General features: G+C 37.0%; 1 protein-coding gene across 2 annotated transcripts; it reads right to left on the reverse strand.

Moving 5' to 3' along the window:
* Positions 1-1,170: 1,170 nt before the first annotated feature.
* On the reverse strand, positions 1,171-10,470 carry LOC145787358 (peptide methionine sulfoxide reductase MsrA-like). 2 transcript variants are annotated; one of them, XM_082599086.1, is made up of 6 exons: positions 10,334-10,470; positions 5,513-5,606; positions 5,057-5,126; positions 3,790-3,913; positions 2,920-3,057; positions 1,171-2,413 (listed from the first exon to the last, which is right to left on the reverse strand). In XM_082599086.1, exons 1-6 carry the CDS (start codon positions 10,451-10,453, stop codon positions 2,234-2,236), a joined length of 726 nt encoding a protein of 241 aa, XP_082455212.1. In that variant the 5' UTR covers positions 10,454-10,470; the 3' UTR covers positions 1,171-2,233. The 2 variants fall into 2 exon arrangements, with proteins under 2 accessions (XP_082455212.1, XP_082455213.1); XM_082599087.1 differs by having other exon boundaries at positions 10,330-10,407.
* Between the last annotated feature and the right edge of the window lie 200 nt (positions 10,471-10,670).

Here is a 10,670-nt window from a genome sequence, read left to right on the forward strand (position 1 = left end):
CATTTTACATAATACAGATTTCGTACTCAGAGGTTACTTCAGGTCATAACCGATAATAACACATCGCACCAGAATTCTACAACCAAAACAACACGCTCGTTGAAGATACAAAGCAAGCCATCGCGAGGCATTGCACCTTGATTGTGACAATACAACAATGTCATCTTACATCTGTAGGAAGTGAGCCCTCTAATTTGTCCAAGTGTTCAAAGACTGTGCAAACGTTTTCTGACATAGAAAAATCACATTTCAAGCAAGAGTGACCACCAGCATTAGCACTTTTTAACAGGTTTTTGTCTATGCCAAGAAAAACTTTGGTTTTGTAAATATCAACTTTTTCAAGCACTTGCTGTGCAGTAATAAAATATGCACCCCCTGAGCCCTGGCACAGTTTGCCAAACTTTTTCTGAAGTGCATCGGTAGAAAACTTTTGACAATTTATTAATTGGCAATGTAAAACTCAATTGAAAACTCAAAGCTCACAGTATATAACTGCATATTTGTTTATGAATATTGTTGAATTGAGTGTAATGCATACATTTTCATGTTGATAAACTTTAAGTTTCTTTTGTTGACATTTGGTTAAATTGCAATTTTGCATGCTTTCTAAGCATTACACAACCTATAGCAAAATCAGTTGTTTTATGTTGTTTCAATATCTAGCAACATTTATTCTGTGTAGAAGTAGTAGGTTCGACAGTCAGAAATGTAAAAATGCTTGCAAATGGTAAAATGATTGATCTGTACCAATTACACGTTAAATGTGATTTTAAAACACTCGCCTCCAGTTTTTAGGTGGCACTGCGCGTCTGGGAGGCCTGTAATATAGTAAGCCATGAACCCAATCTATCTGAATTCTGTTTGCAGGCAACAAGAGCTCTTTTGCCCTTTCCGACAACATATCTTTGTGAGGCTGTTTTTTTTCAGCACTAGCTATGATTAAAACCATGTACCGCAACCAACTACAACCAGAAGACGACATCAGATGTGCCTTAACGACAATCAACCCCAATTTTCATGAACTGGGGAAGCAAGTTCATAGACAAGGTTCCCATTGAAATTTGAGAATGTGAGCAATAAAAAAACTTCGCTAAAACAAGTTATTCTGTGATTGCTGTAACATGAGTCCGCAAAAGTTTGGAAACACTGATTTAGATAAACGTGTGTTGGAAAGCGAACACCAGTATATGAATATATTTGCAAATCCAACTCTCACCAACTACAATAATTGCATAGGCTAACATAAGCTAACGAAATAAATTGCAACTTTGAGGAAGACTATTTAAAAAGTCAATCTTTTAAACGCCTTTGACATAGGAACATATGAAACCATTTTTTATCATTACCCAACATTGTTTAACGTTAAAATGGAATATTAAGGCGTTTTGGCCCCTCCACCCAAAAATGACATTAGGACAGCGACAATCCTTTTTATACTGATCAACAATGCAAGTGCAAAGAAATATTTTTTTAACACCACAAACAGATAAGATATCTAATTAATGGGATTAAAATACATTATTCAGAAAACAAAAAGAAATACTTTGGGCAAAGTCCTATGATCATTTTTTCGATCATAATATCGTTCTTGAATGCCTCAAATGGAATGCATGGCATAACAGAACTGGACGAAGCTACACTCACCTGACTTTCCATCACCAGCCCTGAAATTTGAACAATCCTGTCTCACACGAAAAAAGAATCATTTTTTCAAAACGGACATAAAGTTTTCCTGAAACGGTTTCAGCATATTCCACTGGTGAGTTTTGTTTGAATAACGCTATTTAATTCCATTATTTCTTGTCCATCATCAACAACATTAGATAGTAGCCACCATGGTTTCAAATAAAGCAATTGACTCACAATTTTCAGGTAACTTAATTTACTGCACTCTGATATCGTTAATCAAGACGGGTTTACATATATTGCACTACTAAAAGCTTCGATACATAGGAAACGCTTCAAAATCTAAAGAAAAAAAAACTTTCCCACACACAAACACAACAATTCCATAACACCAACCCCACTCATTAAAAAGTATTCACCGTTGCTTACAGAATTAAACGCTTCTACATCTGTAACATGCTGTGCATTCACGAAAGTAAAACTGGGTAACCTTTGCTCATTTATATACTGTACTATTTCGTTAAATAAAAAAATATCTCAACACCATAAACTAATCTCATGGTCATACCATAGCCCAGTGTTTACAACTAGTATTAAAACTGATCTGTTACAGCTCATTATTTTCTTTTTCTAGACCAGCAGGACAAAAGACACCAGTACCACCGTCACTACAGTCATCGTCAGAATTTTTAGCGAAGTATTGTTGGTGATATTCCTCCGCGTAATAAAATTCCGTAGCTTCTTTAATTTCTGTAGTGATTTTTCCGTAGCCCTTTTGTAGGAGTTTCTGCCCAAGAAAATATACAATAAAACACAATTTCCCTTTTTTCAAAAGCAAAAGTAAAATACACAAAGAAATCGCCAGCCCTAAAAGCGTGGTTGGTTAAGCTCTCGACTTTGTAAACGAAGAGACGGCAAGATCAAGCGGCGCTGGTTAGACTCAAGGAGTATACCTTTGAGCAACGCAAATCAAGACAGGACAGCTCTCCATTCAGCGGTACCTAGTTGCTGGAATAATTTACAAAAAAAACATTTCAAAAAAATAAAAAACGGAAACTTTATTCTGTTAACCTTGGTGTGCTCTGTCTCAGCAAAACTGTCAGATTTAGGCTTCTGAAAAGGCTTTCTTGGTTCGAAAAAAAAAGATTCTCTGATCATTCAAACAGAAACAACCCTAAATGGCAAGTACTGCTCCCACACAGCACAAATCACAGAAATATTAACCATAAAGCAGGTACGAATAAAAAAAACAACAACAAGCATATCACTGGATAATCTAGCACTTTGTTTCACCTTCTCATAAGCTTGTTTCGATAGCTCTGCATCTCGTTTCTGCTGCTCGTTGTAGTAGTACACCCCGGATCGGTACTGAGTTCCGGAATCCACTCCTTGCCTCATGCCTTGAGTTGGGTCATGATTTTCCCAAAACAACTAAAATGAGAGTGAAGTTTAGTACTAATTCCTATCATAATGCTGTGCTTACACAATCACGTGTTGCTGTTATCCAGAGGTCGCCAGCCTGGCATCCACAGACCTCAAAAGGCTCGAGAAAAGTTCTAAGGCGTTGCATTAACTTCAAAAGAAAAAAACACACAATACTTTTTAAGCAATAAAATTTACGCATTCATGTGTTATTCTGCAAAATTTCACTCAGTTTACAATCTACATTTTTGAGAATTCTTTTTGACAGGGGTCCGTGATTATAAAGAGTGTTGTCACAACGCTTAAGTGCACAACCAACACAAAACAGATCTATTTCAATGTGCACAGCCAAAAAAAGGTACTGTCGAGTACAGTACTCCTCGTTGAATTTTTATCAAGAACATCTATAAATCTTAATTAGGAACTCAGATCAAAAAATACATCAGTAGGGCAGGTGAGCTAGCAAATAAACCAATTTACACAAAAAAAGTTTACATCTGTGAGTAAACTTTAGCTCACGTTTCAAGCAGAACAACTTTTCGTTGTATCTCTCAATACAAAAAAGGTCACTGCCACTAACAACTTTGAAACTTGAACACTTTGTAGTGCAGTCAACAAATTAACAGAGGTGGCAAAAATTGTCAGTCAAGTCCGCCGAGTTGCATATTTATCACAGATGTACTACATAAATCAAGCAAAACCATTCTTCTGCATCTGTAACCTGTAAACAAAACATAGTACCTTCAAAAGTTCTTGAAATGAAACAATTTTGGGATGAAATACAACTCGAACAACCTCAGTGTGGCCAGTCAATCCACCACAGACTTCTTGATATGTTGGATTTTTCGTAAAGCCACTACTGTAACTTTAAGCAAAATTGAAAAGTTCAGTTGTTTTTCAGGGTGATCAAACCAAGTGTAGACAAATATTTATTGAAATAACAGTACATCCAAACAGGAAAAATTCACACATGTAAAGAAAAATATAAAGAAAAGTATAAATAAACAAAATGTACTCTTATTTTTTAACATTTCCTCCCTTTGCCTTTACGAAACGTCTTAGTCTGTTGTGCACTTGACTGCATGAGGCACGTATGGTGTTTGTTCCCAACAAGTGCGCAATTTTGCCTTCAGAGCTGTAACGCTTGAATGATTTATTGGGGTTGCCATGCAGGTGATTCTCAGTGTAGTATGTTGTCAGCCCGTCCAGAGCATCGCTAAGTAGCCTACTTTTTCCGTGGAAGAGAAGTGTTTGTGTTGCGTTGTTATACAATATACATACTGTAGATCGTCAGTGTATAGGAAGCTTCTTGTATGAGGATGGATTGGTTGGTCGTTTGTATTTATAAATGTTGTACAAGATGGAGGATAAAACACTCCCCTGTGGCTGACCATTCTCCATCTTTGAATCACTGATGCAGGCAGGTCACAGAAGTTGATTATGGTTAAAGAAAAGGTTGTGATTATAAATGACACGCATGAGAATGTTTCTACATTTTCAAATAAAAGTGATAAAGTGAAATTCCAATGATGACACTAACAATGTTGAGTTTTATGTGTGATTTGTATTTACAACACAGTTGAGGGCATTTACATTGTACAATGGTTTTATTTCTAAGTTTTTATTCACAAGCCAAGATATAAAAAAAATATAGAAAAAAAATGTTTGCACACAATCATTGATGAAGATAAGGAAAAATCACTTACACAAACAGCAATATTTCAAACTTATAAAATAGTAACAAAACTGTGTACTAGGCCTATTCAAAATACCGGAATGGCCCGTTTCGGTGAGTCCGATTCGGTGAGTCCGATTCGGTTAGTCCGATTCGGTGAGTCCGATCCCTTAACAGGGGATTTTTTCAATTTTTTTTTAAAATTATCGGGTACCGTAGCCTAATTATCATTGCCGTTTTAGGGTTAGGTTAGGGGTTAGAAGTTAGGAACTCACAGAATCAGACTCACCGAATCGGACTCACCGAATAGTAGCAGACCCTCAAAATACATACCCTACTTGGGTAGAATAAATTCCTTCTGTTTCCCAAAATCTTTTTTCAGCTCCCCAAAAGCATCCCATGCCTATGATGTTAAAATGTAAGTAAGTAGTCCCTTGGTAATGCATGTGAGCCAACAGTAGATGTATGAAAGTCAAAATGTGATTTAAAAGATATATAATTATACATACATTGTATTTTTAAGCCATTAAATATTTTATTGTGATCAAATGATCTGAACATATATTTTTTCAAGTTATGATGACTACTTTATACTTAGTTTGATATTATAATGATACTATGAGTTCTGTGTTACCATGCATGTTAAATGTATTTTAAACCCATTAATGTATTTATAATTAAAATGCATAATGTATAATTATAATACAAATTAGGCTCAGTCTAATATATTATGATATACATTCAACAACCAACAACACTGAATAGTCACCAATGATTGAATATACAAACCAAACATAGCCAAGGCTGTATCTTTTGGAAATGGTGGAAAAATTCGGTTTTTACTGACAAAGTGTTTGGCATCTTGTTTGTCTTTCCATTCAGACTGCACAACAAAAAATAACAGTATTTTTTTAAATAAACCAACAAAATATATGCTATTTTGATACAAACTGATGAAATTTATAACTGCGGTTAGGGACTGTTCAAATATTACGTAACGCTATCGAAGGGGAGGTTTATGAAAAGCGTTACGTTAGCGTCACATCGGGGGGGAGAGGGTTTAAGCAAAACGTTACGTAACGCTTACGAGTACGGTAGTTTATTTGTGCTGGCTGGTATCGTCAATTGGATACTAAATTAAGCTGAAATCATATCCAACAGCACCTATTCAGCACCAACAAAATCTCTATCAAGTATCAACTACGGTAGGCTACTGTAATTCCCGTAATTCCATACAGGTTTTAAGTGCTCAAAACCTCGCATTGCGAAATTGCAAGGCAGCATTCTTACATCACAAAGCTTGCTTTGATGTGAGTGAACAACATCAGGGTTGCCAGATGGCCTTTTTTAGGCCAAATTCCAAAAATCTGGCCTTTTTAAATTGCAGTTGGCTTAAAAAAATTGATGCAAATAAGGCCAGAAAATCTGGCCTTATTTGGCCTTTTTTATGGCTGCAAATTTTGACCGGTTTAGAAAGTATTATTTTAAGTAAATTGCAAATAAAAGTATCACTTATCATCATTTAAAGCCTGAACTATATCCGTTTTAATTACTAAGTAGAGACATAGAGAGCAGAGAATGTGTTAGCTGTGGACAGAGTGGTTCTATTGAGCTGAACTAGGTGGGCTACTAAACGTTTTCAGTAGGTACATAACGTTTTAATTCCAAAAAAAGAATATAGCTAAAATTTCATGTCTCAAACGTAAGCTTTAGGTGCATACAAACCAAGATATTTTATCAGCACGTGTTTCCACGTCATAATTTTGATATAAACTGGCAAAACGGGCTTTGTAATGGAAAAGCGTCACATGGGGGAGGTCAAAAATTCGGAAAAACAGCGCTACGTATTATTTGAACGCTCCCTTTTCAAACAGCTTCAAACACACATGTTTGTTTTTCAAACAGCTTCAAACACACAGTAGTTATATGTCAAACATATCCTTGTATCACTACTACTACTACTACAGTATCATTGCCGATGCGGCCTTTGATAAACTAGATGCTCAGTTCGTAAATTCTTCCAATGTTCCCTTTGTCGTGCAGTGTCCCAAAGTGTTCTTGGTTGGCTGATTGATGTATTTCGTGAAAATTAGATATAAATGTTGTTCGTTGCCTGCCACGAGCACGTCTCCCGTGAAGGTGGCCGCTTAGACAAAGATTTTCGAATTCTTCTTTTCTGATGATGTAACCAAGAAATTTCAGTTGCCTTTGAGTTATGTTGTTCAATAGTTCCTTATCTTGAAGTACCTGGTTTAAAACTTCTGCATTTGTGATGTGATCAGTATATGATTATGAAATCCTGAGCATCCTTCTGTAAAACCACATTTCAGCTGCTTCAATGTTACGCCTAGTTTCTGTGTTGAAGGCAGGGCTGGGGAGCTGGAGCGTTGGAGCCAAGCATTTTCTCCGGAGCTGGAGCCTTTTTAAACATTTCTTGTGGAGCCGGAGCTACAAAATATTTATCAGCTCCAGCTCCACTATTGAATACAGACAAAATAGGTTAATAGTATACAGCTTAAACGTATCAATCGTTTATTTGAATCAAAACCTGAAATCCCAAACCAAATCCAATCTGATGTACAGTGCCGGCAAAAAAAATCTTTACATTCAGTCGGCAAAAAAAAACTTTACATGTAAAATCTGCAGAAGTTCTTAGCTTACTGTTCTCGCCAAAAGTATTGCGTCACAAAAACGCTTATAGTTACATCATTAGCTACTCTCTGGCAACACTTCGCCGTAAAGCCATTGCTCTGCGTGCGTAGTGTTGCTTTCCAGCTTCGTGAATAGTAAGGGGGGTGAAATCGCACAAAATGTTTCATTTTCTTAAAGTTTCGAGGTCTTGCAAATTTTTTTTCAAAAACTAAAATGGGTTGAAAGAAGAAGCAAATGGAAGAAAAACCTCGTGCCTTGACTTTGTGAGAGAAGGGAGATTCTGTGATTGCTGTAGCCAGAGATATTGGGGTCTTTACAGAGGCAATGTATCACCAAAATCTTTGCAATGAGTGAATATTTCACATTTTTAATTGATAAGTTGCCTCTCTTGAGACCCCAATATCTCTGGCTACAGCAATCACAGAATCTATCTTCTCTAACAAAGTCAAGGCACGAGGTTTTTCTTCCATTTGCTTCTTCTTTTGACCCATTTTAGTTTTTGAAAATTTTTTTGCAAGACCTCGAAACTTTGAGAAAATGAAAAATATTGTGTGATTTCAGCCCCCTTACTATTCACGAAGCTGGAAAGCAACACTACGCACGCAGAGCAATGGCTTTACGGCGAAGTGATGCCGGAGAGTAGCTAATGATGTAACTATAAGCATTTTTGTGACGCAATGCTTTTGGCGGGAACAGTAAGCCAAGAACTTCTGCAGATTTTACATGTAAAGTTTTTTTTTGCCGACTGAATGTAAAGATTTTTTTTGCCGGCACTGTCAAGTAAAAACATCGGTTAAGCGAATACCGCTTAAAAGAATAAGTCGGATAAAGTATGGAGCCGGAGCCACTGTTTAAAAATTTATAGCGCCGGAGCTGGAGCTAGTGGATGAATGCTTGATAGCTCCGGAGCTGGAGCCGGAGCCTATGCTTTTTTGCAGTGGCTCCCCAGCCCTGGTTGAACTTGAAGGTCCATGTTTCACAACCATACTGGAGAACAGACCACACCAACACTTTGAGAAGTCGCACCTTCAGAGGACGGAATGGCCCGTTTCGGTGAGTCCGATTCGGTGAGTCCGATTCGGTTAGTCCGATTCAGTGAGTCCGATCCCTTAACGGGCGATTTTTTCATTTTTTTTTTAAAATTTTTGGGTACCGTAGCCTAATTATCATTGCCGTTTTAGGGTTAGGGGTTAAGGTTAGGGGTTAGAAGTTAGGAACTCACCGAATCAGACTCACCGAATCGGACTCACCAAATCGGACTCACCGAATAGTAGCAGACCCTTCAGAGGAATAGAAAGTTTGCGATCCAATAGAATAGGTCGTAGTCTATTAAATGCGTCTTTGGCTAGGCCTACTCTTCTTCGTATCTCTTTTTTACGTCGTGCATCCGCTGTTAAGAGAGAACCAAGATAATTAAAAGAAGACACTTGTTCAATTGTGCTGCCTCCCTGGTGAAGTGCAAAGTGGGGTTCAGGACTTTGTTTTGAGATAGCCATGCATTTTGTTTTTTTGTGATTAATTTGGATTCCATATTTTGCGCTGATGTCTGAAGTTTTGTTAATTAGTGTTTGTAGACCGTCCGGGGATGTCGCTATGAGCACAGTGTCATCAGCATAGCGAATATTGTTTAAGGAGATGCCGTTTACTAAAACTCCCTCATCAATGCCTTCTATTTCTCTGAGAATCATTTCACTATACAAGTTAAACAGATCTGGTGACATCACGCAGCCTTGTCTGACCCCACGTTGAATTTCAAAATACTTAGATAGACCTTCAGGTAGGCGAACTGCAGCTTGTTGTTGGTAATACACATTCTTAATTATGCGCAGGTCCTTGTCATCAACGTTAATGTTGTTCAGCATCTCAAAAAGCTGTTCGTGACGAACTTTATCGAAGGCTTTTTTGAAATCTACACATGCAAGATATAGGTCTTGTTGGACTTCAATTGCTCTTTCACCAAGCATTCTCATGGTGAAGATTGCGTTGGTTGTTCCTCTGTCTTTCATGAAGCCAAATTGATTGCCCCTTATTTCTGGAAGCAATTGCCTTCTTAAGCGTTGGAGGATGATCTTTAGCAGCAATTTCATAGTGTGTGAGATCAGACTAACAGTGCGATGTTTGTCACAATCAAGTGTTCCTGGGACTTTGGGTAGTGCAATGAATACTGATTTTAACATGTCCTCAGGAATCACACCACTTTCATATATTCTGTCTAAGAGCTTCCAAATGATGTCTATTCCTTCTTCGTCTAAGACTTTAAGCATTTCCACACAGATTTCATCCGGGCCAGCAGCTTTTCCTGTTTTCAGTTGATGCATAGCCCACTTAACTTCGGCTTTCAAGATCGGTGGACCTGTTACATCATGAGATGCATCTTCAGTAGGCTTGCTTCTGCTTGCATCACGAAAGAGGTCATGCACCGTATATAGTCTTCCCATCTTTGAGTTACATCTTTTGGGTCATGAAGGATGTCTCCATTTGCCGCTCTGATACACTTCGATGTTATTGCTGATTTTTTTGCCTACAAGCTCATTTATCTTTTTGAACATGCTTTTCCCATCAAGACGAAGTTTCTCAATTTCTAGACATTTTTCTTCAAGCCATTTTTCTTTAGCTTTATGACACTTTTTTTTAATTTCGAGGTTTACTGAACTTAATTGTATTGGATTTTGTTTCAATTTACAACGTTTGTCCATTAAATTTTTTATTTCAGAATTAAACCAATATGTTGAAGTTTTCTTGTTTGTGTCCATCTTAGGAATATTAGTGTGTGCGGCTTCCTTGATGACAGTTGAATATACATTCCAGTAAGCTTCAGGGTCTTGCGGTAATGTATCTGGCAAGTTTTTCAGGACATCATGTTTAAAGTTTGCACAAACATCTAAATCACCAAGAAATTGTAAGTTAAGTTTTTGTTTTAGTTTTATAATAAATTTACCAAAGCTAAAAAGTACCTACAACATCTCGTCCAGGAATTGCTTCTTCTTTTGAAATCATTCTTGTTGAATAATCACCTCCAAAGACTAGAAAGCATTGGATTAACAGCAAAAAAAGAAATATCGACGAATCAAGCTTCATTGTAAATGCTTAACAAACCTAACCTAAATCGAAGAATAAACTTGCAGACTTGCCTTCGGATAATAATGACTGACTCGTTAGATAGTAGTCTTTTATGTTTTAGCATAAATATTCAGTGAAAAAAAAATAACTCAAAATATGAAATATTATTATAAACAACAAAATTCACATTTTGAGAACAGCTACAAAACAAACGATTATAATGTATAAATTGGAT

This window comes from Aplidium turbinatum, chromosome 18, assembly GCF_918807975.1.
Source record: "Aplidium turbinatum chromosome 18, kaAplTurb1.1, whole genome shotgun sequence".
NCBI classification, from domain to species: Eukaryota; Metazoa; Chordata; class Ascidiacea; order Aplousobranchia; family Polyclinidae; genus Aplidium; species Aplidium turbinatum.